The sequence below is a fragment of the Vipera ursinii genome (genome assembly GCF_947247035.1).
Source record: "Vipera ursinii genome assembly, chromosome: 3".
NCBI lineage: Eukaryota > Metazoa > Chordata > Lepidosauria > Squamata > Viperidae > Vipera > Vipera ursinii.
The window spans coordinates 61,778,109-61,791,197 of NC_139516.1; the positions used below are offsets into that span (position 1 = coordinate 61,778,109).

Sequence of the window (13,089 nt, forward strand, 5' to 3'; positions counted from 1 at the left end):
TGAAATCACTTCTAAATAACCATAACAATAGCTATTAATTACTTGTTTATCAAAATTTTATACACTGTGATTATTTGCAAGTGCAACCAATATTTTTCCCGGAAGTGAAATGCTGGTCTATGGGGATTACATGCTAAGGGAGCAGAGCAGGACAGGATTGGACTTGGCATAGAGTCAGCATGTTCCTAGCTTCCATTCACTAATTTATATATGTATATGTGTACAGAGTAATGTGCAGATACTACTTAAAGTAGATGCATCTTTGATTTAGTATGTAAGGATGTTTTCCTCAGTCTGCTCCTTTCTGTTAAGTAGTCCTGAAGGGTCTTCTCCCTTCATTTGTCTAAAATTGGAAGGACAAGCAATGGACCTTATGCAGTAAAGGTAAAATAGGAGTTAATTTTAAGAAACTCTGAAGTATATCCTATATCCTCATTTATTCTGTTAAGGTTGTTAGATATTTATAACAATATCTATGAAAAAAATGCAAAATTGGTGACCTTTTTGCAAGTGTTTTGGATTGCTTTAATTGTTAAAAATAATTTAAGCTTTTAGAAAAACTTATATTAATTTTTCCTTCCTTAGAGCATGGTCGAATCAATAAAACACTGTATTGTGTTGCTGCAGATTGCTAAAGTAAGTATTTTTATCGGTACCAAATGGTAGAAAATATTGTTTTTTTTGCAGAAAATGTTTATGTGTTGTTTGCTATGTTGTAGTAATGTTGTGTAATTTAAGAACTTGAAGGGGAGGTGTTTGTATGGATGTACCACTTAGGTTCCAAAATCTTGCTTTCTTAGTGTGAATTACCATATTTTTCGGACCATAAGATGCACTTTTTTCCCAAAAGTGGGGGGGGAAATGAGGGTGCGTCTTATGGTCCAAAGGTGATCCGTATGGCCAGCCCCAACCTCCGCAAGTGGAAAGCAAGGGAGATTGCCAGGAGCACGAATCGGCACGTGCTGAGAAACGCCGATCTCACGCTCCTGCACTCTCCCTCGCTCGGTTTCAGCTTCCCTTGCTACAAGAGAAAGCAGGCTGAAACGGAGTGAGGGAGATTGCCTGGAATGCGAATCGGCTGATCTTGCGCTGCTGCAATCTACCTCGTTTCAGCCTGCTTTCTCTTGTAGCAAGGGAAGCTGAAACCGAGCAAGGGAGTTTGCAGGAGCACGAGATCGGCCAATTCGCATTTCTGGCAATCTCCCTCACTCCGTTTCAGCCTGCTTTCTCTTGTAGCAAGGGAAGCTGAAACCGAGCGAGGGAGTTTGCAGGAGCGCGAGATCGGCTGATTCGCATTTCTGGTAATCTCTCACTCCGTTTCAGTTTGCTTTCTGCAAGAGAAAGCCGGGCTGCAGGGCCGCCTCCGCGGGTACTGCTCTAATGCAGAGAGGGAAGGACAAAGAGGGAGGGAAGGAAGGAAGGAAGGAAGGAAGGAAGGAAGGAAGGAAGGAAGGAAGGAAGGAAGGAAGGACAATGGGAGAGGGAGGGAGAGAAAGAGAGAGAGAGAGAAAGAGAGGGAGAGAGAGAGAAGGAGAAAGAATTTTTTTCTTGTTTTCCTGCTCTAAAAACTGGGTGCGTCTTATGGTCCGGTGCGTCTTATGGTCCGAAAAATATGGTGTTTAATAAACATAAATTCCTTGGCTTTCTAATCAGTATTTCATGATTTGAACTCCTGAGAATGTTCATTGTACATAATCTTATGACAGAGTTGCCACACTTAAATAGTTTACTGTTGATGGGGAACATACTTAATATTCTATTATCACCAACTGCTGTTGATTTTTGGAGCATGGAACTACATGGAAGAGAAAGAATAGTACAAGACACCTTGCGTATGTAGGTTTCCACTCACACAAGTTTGACTTCTGCCAATCTCTTTAAATGTCCAGAGGCAACAACCTCTGGTTATTATTGCACAAAACTCCAGGCTGAAATAGGAAGAAGCAAACACTAATCATTTTTTCCTGAACTGGGTTACAAATAAATTGTATGAATTTGAAAGGGTGATCTTAAAATTTGTTGTGTTCGAGGGGCCATCTTGACCATTGATTTTTCAATGTATTGATAATAGATTTGAAATATTTCACCATTTCTTCTTGGAACTTGTGACATAGAACTGATAAAATGGGATAGTTTTGGGGGCAAAAGTGGCTAAAGTCCTCACTCTCTACATCATTTTGCATGTCTTAGTGAAATAAAATTTTAACTATTTTTCTATCCTTAATGAGCTTAATTAGTTCTGGCATAGAAGTTATTGCAATGTCAAATATGAAAAATCCCATTTAGTTTTGTGGGGCAACTAAAAAATATCTTAACATAAACTGGTGATGGTAGTTGCTGCATTTATCTATATATGTATCTATTTGGGGTCAAAGTCCAAAAGAATAAATATATACAGTATAATCAGGTAATATGTAATACAACAATTTTTTAAAAAATGATTCAAGAATGAAATTTTTGACAAACCATCAAGCAACAAGTAGCTGATACCATGGATTGGAGTTGAGTGCAAGACCAGTATCTACTATCCTTAGTTGCAAAAGAACAGAATTTTCATAGAAATGGCTAGATAGCAGTACACTTGTGCCAAAATACATTTGAACAATTCTTCTAAGAAAATTGTTTTAGATACAATTCTGACATTAAGAATTGATATGAGGAAGAAGAGATGCTTGCTCTGGTCTGCTGGTAAGATAAAGTGTATGCTGGTAAGGGAAGGGTATTGCCTGAAAAGTTAAAATAAGCATGAATGACATTCTTGAAATAATAAAAGCCTGCAAAAAATGGTAAAATGTTACTGATACTTTAAAATTTGGGAAATATTCCTTATTATTGAGAATGATTAAAATATGACAATAATGGTAGCTATGCTTAGTTAATTTTAAATTATATTGGAAAATAAGGATAATCAAGAGCAACATTCAGATATTAGTTCAAAGTAGAAAAATATTAATTTTTCTATATATATTTTGAAAAACAATATTTTTATGTTTCATATGTACAATACGGATAAAACACACAAAACTCAGGATATTTGTTTTATTGAAATATGGAGTTTTTATATACTGAAGTAATATAAACAATAACTAAATTATTTTATTAAGAATATTTATAATGAAATATTATAGTTATTAATACTACTTCAAAATTAGGTGTATTGAATATTTTTTTAAAAAAATTCTTAGGAAACAATTTCAAATAAAGCTTATCATGTGCTCCTAAATCCTAAACTGTTAATATCCTTTATGACACAAATACAAAATGGTCTATTGTACAGTTTGTACTGCGATAATCTTCATTTGTACCAATAATTGTAATTTAGCTCAAAGCTTCATGAACTACATTGGGTGTTAGTTCCCCCCCCCCCCCCCAATATAGAAAATTCATATTTTAGCCAGACCTGGCATTTTTGTATGGTAACTAAACTTGACAATTTTCAAAGTCAGAAAAACAAACACAGCCAATTTTCAGATTCTGAACTGTAGTCTTCCTTTTTGACAGTTTCTGATATTGTGATGGGTAGGAACGCCTCAAGAGAGACAATAAAGCAACAGCATTACAATGAAAATTGGGGCTGAAAAGGAAGATAAGTGGGAACCGTGCTGTTCGAGCCCATGACTTTGTTTTTAATTAGGGCCTTTAAATGGGAGGTCTGTAGCAATTTGGCATTATTTATATGACTGCAGCAGTGTTCTCTATCTTACTGGGATTAAGAAATAAAAGTAAAGATTGCTTCTCAATTTCTGGGATTATGAAATCCCTTCCAACATCAGATGTAATAAGAATTTAACATATGCTTCTTTTTCTAATTTGTCTACATATCTTAGTTCAAACCAGTAGAAGGAGAAAAGAGAAAGAAAGGGCCAAAAAGATTCATGTCAATAAAATAAAAAAAAAACCCAACCCCAAACTACAAATGTTTTTGCCTTTTTCTAATGTAACTTATGTATGATGTCATTCTTTATTTTTCTTTTTCACGTGAATTGAATGTATCTTTCAGATCAGACATTACTGCTAAAGATTCTTGCACTTCACTGACTGTAGTTCAAAACTGCTAAGACAAGATTTGTATTTGTATTTGCTATGTTTTCTGAATTCTAAATACAGAAGTTTGTAGTAGCAGTTTCTACTTGACAAAATGAAAAACTCAGCACCTCTAAAGCTGAGTTATCATAAAAAATAATTTAAGTTGCATAAAAAGTTGCATTTCTGACCCTATCACAAGCCACCAAATGGCGTAATATGGGAAGAAAGTTACATACCATGATTAACTTGGAGTGGTGGGAGTTTTCTTATCTGAGTGGCTCTCTGATTTTATGTGCAAAGTTTTTTCTATTCCTTGTTTTTTATACAAAGCTTGATCAGTTTACATAAATACCAGAGAAATCACACAGGAAGTTCCATATATCAGGAACATATATCAGAGCCTTGGTGGAGCAGTGGGCTAATGCCTCCTTAAGTAACACCAGCTGCCTGCAATTAGTGCAGGTTCGCATCCCACCAGGCTCAAGGTTGACTCAGCCTTCCATCCTTCCGAGGTAGGTAAAATGAGGACCCAGATTGTTGGGGGCAATAAGCTGACTTTGTAATAATGCCACTTGGGGGTGTGTGTGAAAGCCCTAACAAGCAGGCATATACATAGAATGAAGGCTACTGCTAAGCTTGTAAGCCGCCCTGAGTCTTTGGAGAAGGGCGGGATATAAATGGAATTAAAATAAAAATAAATAAATAAAAACTCTAATATTACTATATTTTATTATGTAATAAATTAAAGATTATGTCTAAAACAATTCTATTTGGGCCACGTGCATTCAAATGGTATATACAGGCTACTTTCCCTTAAATTTTCAATGCAGAGAGTGGCAGATATTATATTTTGTCAAGCTCTAATACAGAGTTTTACATAATGGGGTTTATACTGACCGTCAGAACATGATGTTTCCTAGTAGTCATTGTAAGGGAAAACATCACATTAAACCTATTACTCATATTTATCAGTTATGAGCAGTTAACAACATTCTATTCCAGTAATTGCATATGCTGCAACTATTATTAAATGAAGTACTGCCTTCAGTTACAACATTATTTAAAGCAGGGATGGCAGCCTACAATTATACCCAGACACCCCCAAATTATATACTAAAATTTGGGAGCAAAATGATCAACACTGAGTGAGACAACTTCAAACTCCTTAGGATTTTTTTGACATTTTCTGAAAAGATTTACTAAGTTCTGAGGTCTTTTAATAAAGAGGAGAAGAGGAGAATTCAGTGTCCTAATCACTTTGCACGGGGATTAGGTAAAATTTCAGTAATCCATTCTCTTTGGCTAATTTTGGTAATTTGGATAATTTAGATAATTTCACTTCATAAAAGAAATTAAATGCCTATCGTAAAGTACTGATTAACTTGGAACTATGGGTTAACTTTAATTTACTATATATTTGTAATTACAGTGGCTTGCCGTATCTTTCAAATTTGGGTGTATTCTACTTACCCAGAAGAAAACATTAACCACAAGTGTAAAAGCATGTCAGTTTCACCAATTTCCTTTCTGTTAATGTTTTATTAATAGCCAAGATCTCCTGTCAGCCATTTTGTGAAAATGTCCATAATATGCACTCAACACATTCAAACTGTGTTTCATCATCCAAAAGCTGGTTTATATTTTGCTTCACACATTCTGTGTTTTCATATTCTGATCCAGTGGTCCACAGGTACTTTAACATAAAAGAATTTGCCTGAAATGGTATAAGGTTTCCTGCCTGAGCAGGGGGTTGGACTAGATGACCTCCAAGGTCCCTTCCAACTTTATTATTATTATTATTAATATACAGCATAAAGCTCAGGGTTGAACTGTGAAGTTGTTGATGTAAATCTAAGTCCAGAAGGAATTAATAAAGCGAAGAGCGATCCTTTGCTCTTGCTCTTGATTAAGACCGAACTAGTGCTATACCAGCTGTAGTTGCTATTTGCAGTTTGGCGAGGAGGGGGGGGAACATGTAGCAAAATATATCTTGTATATAGTGGCACTACTAAACCAGTGAACATCATTTGCTTGCTTTTAAAATTATGAGTAGGCAAGAACAGTGGAACAAATATATGGGACGCGGTGGCTCAGTGGGTTAGTCGAATCCCGAGTGCCGCGTAACAGAGTGAGCACCTGTTACTCGTCCCAGCTTCTGCCAACCTAGCAGTTCAAAAGCACATAAAAATGCAAGTAGAAAAATAGGGACCACTACGGTGGGAAGGTAACAGCGTTCCGTGCGCCTAATATATGTATATATATTCTGCTGATCTCTCTTTCACATAATGGGAGAAGACAGAATGAGTGTGGTATTTTCCTAATAAAACTTTGATTAATCTCATAACCCAACTGAATTGAATCTAGTTAATACGTGTGGAGATCATCAGGAAATCTCAGGGTTGTAGGTTAGTTGAAGCAATCAAAATCATCCAGGGACAGGCAATTCAAATGGCTTTAATGAAATCAGTAGGAATCAAAGGAGTTTTCATTTAAAAGGAAAGATCAGAAGGCATCAATGAATGAAGAATGGTAGAGGTATCTTACTCAGAAATCCCTCAAATGCCATTTTTTTCTTGTCTATAGTATTTATTGTGTGATTTTTCTTTGGAGATTTTCAGGAATATTGTTTCTGAATTAAAAAAACAGGATGTAAGATGTAAAGGATGTAAGAACCTTTTGTAAGAGTTCTATTTATATGAATGTATATCTTCAATTTTAGCAATTCATATCTTACAAATGCAACTTGGTGTGGCTTTTAAATGGCAGATCCATTTGCTAGAAAAAACTTTTTATCTACTTCTAAAATAAATGAATTTCTTATAATGAACAACTATATCAGGGGTGTCAAACTCTCCGCATCACGTGATGTGTTGTGACGTATTGCAACTTTTTTTTCCCTTGCTGGAGGGAAGTGGGTATGGCTTCTATGTGACGCATCCGGCCCATGGGCCAGCAGTTTGACACCCCTGAACTATATAATGAACAAAATTTCTAATGAGGAAATTTTCCTTTCAAAAAGTGTAATGGTAACTTCTTAAGAACATGAATCTTATAAAAACAGCATTAATTACATTGATGACAAATTGTTATGTTAATATTTGTAACATTTTTCCTTAAGGATCAAACTAATGAGGAGAAGCACGCAGATGGACTTATAGTAAGTTTAAATGTAAACTATTACTTTTTATCTCTGCAGAGCATTAAAGCTACAGTCATGTGAACACAGAGACTTGAACCTCCACCTTCCTTCCTTTCTCTATTTTTCTCTCTCTCTCCCTGAAATAAGTGTTTCATTTTCAGTATCTTGTCAGTGTTCTAAAGCCTCTAAATTCCATTGTTTCTTCTCATGTTAACATTCTCTGTTTCCTATTAATAAAGTAAAATTAAATGCCAGTATGAATAGGAAGAAAATGTAATTGTCTGATGTGCCAGAAATTGTGATTGCTGTCAGAATGGAAGCCTCTTGTTTAAAAAACATAATTTGTGCATCATGTATATGTTTTATGTTTGCAATGAAGCTCCACCAGATTCTCGATAGCTGAGAATCTTTGGTACGAATAAACCTGTATCATGTTAGGAAAATTCCTCATCTTGGACCCGTGTCAGAAACAATGCAACCCAGTGCCAGGCTAGATCAACTCTTTACGGACAGAAGAAAAATGTATTATCCAAATTTTCAATATCTATATTTAGCTATATGTTTATTATGATTGACAACATTTGTGGCTAAACTTAAAAAGTCTACTGAAGTTTGCAGTTCTTTATGTTGAATAAGGTAAAAACGAGGCATTTTCCTTTGAAATTAATTTTGCTATTTCTCAGGGTGTGCTTTGGGAGTATTTTTCTAAGGTTATAACTTAAATTATTTTTTGGAGATTATTCTTTTGTATGAATTAACCTCTTGGTTCCAGTTTATTTCTCTGTTCCTCACCTTAACCTTCTTTAGACAAAGTTTGTTATTTAATCCATACCTCTGATCTCTGGAAAATGTATTTGGGAAAAGAGCCTGAACTTCCCTCTGACATTTTTTTATCCAAATATTCCAATTCCCTCTTTTCTACTTGTCAATGGATTAACAATACAATTTGACAGTGGAATTGGAAAATGGATAATTGGTGAAGTGATAGAAATGATTTAAAAGAGTGAAGCACTTGACAAATTGCTGTCTCATGACACAAAGCAGCATTGATTTTCTGATTCATGCAAGCATATTCTCTGTAGGTTTATTTAACATTAGCAACACTGACCATGGGGATGTTACTGCCTGACCTATGTAGAAAGCTACTTGGTTGAAAACCTTGACATTTACCAGATACTATTAGCCTGAGTTATACTGCATGTACGAATAGATATTTGTGTTTGGTTCTTCCTCGGTGAATTTCTGTACACCCATCATCCTGTAGGTTTGCTGCTTCTTGCACACAGAAATGGGTAAAGAATACTGTTTACCTATAATTGAAGCTTTTAAAGTGGTCATCTCCCATCTTTGGTAATATATATTCCCTTCTGATGTCTGAGTAAGTAAGCTCTCCTGATTTCATGGCTGCTTCGTTGGTCCTTAAAAATTGAGGGGATGTAAGATTCCTAGTGCACACATTCTTTATAATTCTTACTAAACTTCTTTTCAGCTATAGAAAAGTTTTGATGTAACTAAGCAGAGATATATAATCCATGTGACTCAAATAATTCAAAGAACTATGGTAACAGATAAACTGTTCTTTTGAGTTTCTAAAAAGATGGTATTAATCCTTTTTAGAGTTTGTAAAGAGTTCTATATATAATTCTGGATGTATTCTGTGATAATGGGCCTATTTACTGAGGATTAGGGTATAGGAAGTCCTTGAGTTACAACAGTGATAGGGACTGGAATTTTGGTTGTTAAGTGATATCATAAAGTGCAGTGTCACATGATTTTATTGCTCAGCAACAACAATCCCAGTTGCCATCATAACCCCAGGACCATGTGGATCGTTAACTGAGGACCTCATGGGACCACAACATGGGAAGAGGTGAGAATTCTAGGCAAGAACGCAGGTGCATTGGTGCTGTGTGCAGGAACTATGGAGCATGTGTGGGTGAGTCCTGTAGACATGCACTATGGAACTTGAGCAGATGGGTGCCATGGGCAAGCATAATCATGGACAGATGCCATAGGTGGGTGGGTGGATGAAAAAGCAGGAGCAGGAATGACTTGGGTCTTCCTGGAACTTTCCCATTGACTTTGTGGAAACAGGGAAGATTGCAAATGGTACTCATGTAACCGTGGGATACTATAATTGTCATAATTGTGAGCTAATTGCTAACTGCCTGAACTGGGATTGCACAGCCATGGGGATGCTGTGATGGACAGAATTTTGCAGCCTGGTTGTAAGTTTTCATTCAGCTCTGTTGAATGGTCATATTCAGAGCATTACCTGTGTGTTAACATATTATTCACATTTCTGAGTTTTTTATTTATAGTTCATGCAGAATAGCAAAATGCTGTATTTTAGAGCTTATATTAAAATGATTTATAAAGTTGAAGCCTATAGTATCTTGTATTTTTCTTTTTATAATCCTATTTCAATACTGTTTAAATGTTTATGGTAATAGAACTTCCTAACAAATCTACATCTATAAAGGATGCTTCATAACTTATCTATATAAAGGATGTTTCATTTTTTAAAAATGGAATCTTAAGTTTTATCATGGATATTTAAACAGAGAAATTCAAAACAGCATGTGCACATCATTTAACAGTTAATTGCATAACAATCTTTGAAACTTCTTTTCCTCTGTGTTTAACACAAAGAGATTGAAATGTTTTCTTGTTACTGTGTTTAGATATGGCAAACTGTAATTTGACTACAAGTCAACATTATAAATAGTGTCTGTAACACATAGTGATAGGAATATATTGGATGATTATGCTGATTTGGGTGATAATGCTGATGTACCAATTTAGAGAAAAATGCAATACATTATTTGAAAAGAATAAGGGTTTCATTTTCTTTAGCACAATAGATTGGTAGCTTTACACCTTTAAATATCAAAAATTGATATTTTTCAAGTATTTAGGATCCATATGTCAAAATCAGATCTGTGAATTGATCCAGGAAGCAACCAGTGAAACCTGTGAAAAATTAGTATGTTACTGCATTGGGCAATATTGAATCAATTCAGTCTTCAAGATGGTCTTGAAGAGTAGAACAATATAAACATAATAATTAATTTTGGATGAAACCAAAGTATCGAGCCCAGTTGATGCATTACAACATTAAGCATGTTGATAAAACCCACATTTTGAAGCTGTTGTTTCTGGAGTACTTTTATCTCTTAACTTCCTTAGAATGGGAACATCACTCCCATTCTAAGACTACAGGTAGTCTGTCTCACGTCCTCCCACCTGACCGACAGAAATGACCTTGGTTCCCACAGGACAGTAAAATGTTTAGACTAGCAGAAATCCTCCGCACTCCCTCCCATTGTGTGGCAACCTAGAACGAGAAAGATGGCTGCAGCCAGGTTCATTGTAGAATTGACAGTCCTTGACGTATGATCACAATTGAGCCCAGAATTTCCATTGCTAGGTGAGACGGTTATTAAGTGAGCTTTGACGCATTTTATGACCTCTTTTGGTGCAGTTGTTAAGTGGATCCCTGCAATTATTAAGTTAGTAACACGATTGTAAAGTGAGCCCTGCTTCCCTATTGACTTTATTAGAAGGTCAAAAAAGGTAATCGCATGACCCCTGGACACTGCAACCGTCATAAATAGAAGCAGGTTGCCAAGCACCCATATTTGAATTTGTGACCATGGGGATGCTGCAACGGTCATAAGTGTGATAAATGGTCATAAGTCACTGTTTTCAATGCCATTGTAACTTCGAATGGTCACTGAATGGTTGTAAGTCGACTACCTGTGTATTCAACTTGTGTTGGTTAATTTCCAATATGCATGATGTAGGATTAAACATGAGTTTGAATATTTTTTTAAAAAAAAGTAGCATGTAGAAATTGCATATTTGGATCAGTTCAAACACATAAACATCATATATTTTCAGAAACTAGTCGTTGATGGTTGGCATAGTTCTGTAATGTTTGCTAATCTCTGTCATATAGATCTTTTGCTGTACTAATGTAAACATAATACATAAACAGAGTAAGATGAATGAAATTTGGGTGCTTCAAAAGAGAATTTTGGTATGATTGAAGCTAGTTAAAATTTACTTTAGAAATATAATCCCATTTTTATTGAATTTAGATTTTTTCTGTTGGGAGTGAAAAAAAATAACTCTTTTACAACTTTAGTTTTATGATTGGCATTACAATGATTCATTAGAAAAAGGGTTACAGAATGGGTTGGAAATTCCCAGAACAGTTTTCCAGTTGTAGGTCGTTCCACAAACAAGCAATTTTCACTTCTCTTGTGATGTTAAGGAGACCACAATTTTACTTCCATGATAGAGAAATTGCAGGATGATATTAATCTTAATAGTAGTGAAGAACATTTAGTAGTGAAGAACATTAATTTTATAGATAAGACCCTTCCTATAATTCACATAATTTAATTGCAATTAGTACTTGCTAGTACAAGTGATACTCCCATTTTGTCATGTAACAATTTTAGGTACTGAGACAACTGACTGACTGCTGCTTAATATTAGATACTTTGGTACTATGCTTTAAGTTTAAGGCATCATTTGGGTTTGTATTAATCTAAGAATAAGAAGGAAACAAACAGAAAATATCATATGAGCATCCTGGATGTAATTAAATAATTATGTGCAAGATTCTACTATATGTCTAGTTCATAAGTGTCCTTGAAATATTTCAGATTTGATTGAGATACAGGTTTTTTTTGTGAACAAAGCAAACTATTCACTGAAAATAATGGACCATCAGTGGTTTCTTTTTTTCCAGTTTGTAATTATCATCTGTGTCCTTTTGTATAGACTAAAGCTGTTCCATTTTAAATTCCTCTTCTGGGAAGATACCGTTACTATAATTGTTCCCACAGTATGTTTTTTTTAAAGTAATTGGGACCTGGAATTTATTTATTTATTCTAAGAATTATGTCCAATTCACCAAGTTGATTATAATTAACTATAAATTCTGAAAAATTCATTTTTATTATGGACAGTTAGCAATAATTTGCACAATGAAAATATATTCTGCTTTTGCTACTCTTCAACAATTGCATTTTCCCTTCATCTCTTCATGAGTTCTCCTTTATTTTTATTCTTGATGCTGACTGCTGGAAACTTGTGCTCTGTATTTCCATTTCTCGTATTAACTGAGTTGTTGATTTTTCTGGTTTATTCTTTTGCTTTGATACTCAGACTTCTCCAATTCTAAACAAATGCTACTGGATTCAGTTATCTTCCTAAAGTTTAAATTGTTATTCTACTATTTGTGCTGAATATAACTTACTACTTTCCTGATAATACATTTTGCAAATTGCAAATATAGATTATGTTGTTTTCTGAAACAGAAGAGGTAATTATATTGCTTTTCAACATATTCAGAATTGTTCTAATGAAGGAGAACTGATTCCTGCATGAGTAGTGGAAAATCTAGTGCATAATGATGTGGCAGTTGTGTGCTGTTTCATATAATGCTGATGTGGGGAATCTCTGGCCTTTCAAATGCTTTGAAGTGCAGATAGTCCTCGACTTACGTCCATAATTGAGCCCAAAATTTCTGTTGCTATAAGAGACATTTGCTAAGTGAATTTTGCCCCAGTTTACAACCTTTGTTGCCACAGTTGTTAAGTGAATCACTGCAATTGTTAACTTAATAATACGATTGTTAAGGGAATCTGGCTTCCCCATTGACTTTGCTTGTCAGAAGGTCGGAAAAGAAGATCAAGTGACCCTGGGACACTGCAACCGGCATAAATATGAGTTGCCCAGTGTCTGTATTTTGAACATGTGACCATGAGGATGCTGCAATGGTCATGTGGAAAATGGTCATAAGCCACTTGTTTCAGCGCCGTTCTATCTTTGAACTGTCACTAAATGAACTATTGTAGGTCGAAGACTACTTGTATATCTTTTGGTAGTCCAGCTAGTATGGCCAATTT

The 13,089-nt window shown here is 35.2% G+C and overlaps 1 protein-coding gene across 3 annotated transcripts in view; it reads left to right on the forward strand.

The window, feature by feature from the left end:
• Positions 1-13,089, forward strand: part of OSBPL9 (oxysterol binding protein like 9) — an 86,743-nt gene that overhangs the window by 52,789 nt on the left and 20,865 nt on the right. The window contains exons 8-9 of one of the 3 annotated variants that reach the window (XM_083359607.1): positions 586-636; positions 7,145-7,183. The exons of 1 other annotated variant lie outside the window; for it this stretch is intronic. In XM_083359607.1, coding sequence (XP_083215733.1) covers positions 586-636; positions 7,145-7,183 — 90 coding nt within the window. The remainder of the gene's footprint in view (positions 1-585; positions 637-7,144; positions 7,184-13,089) is intronic. One more of the 3 variants, XM_083359608.1, reaches the window with a different exon arrangement.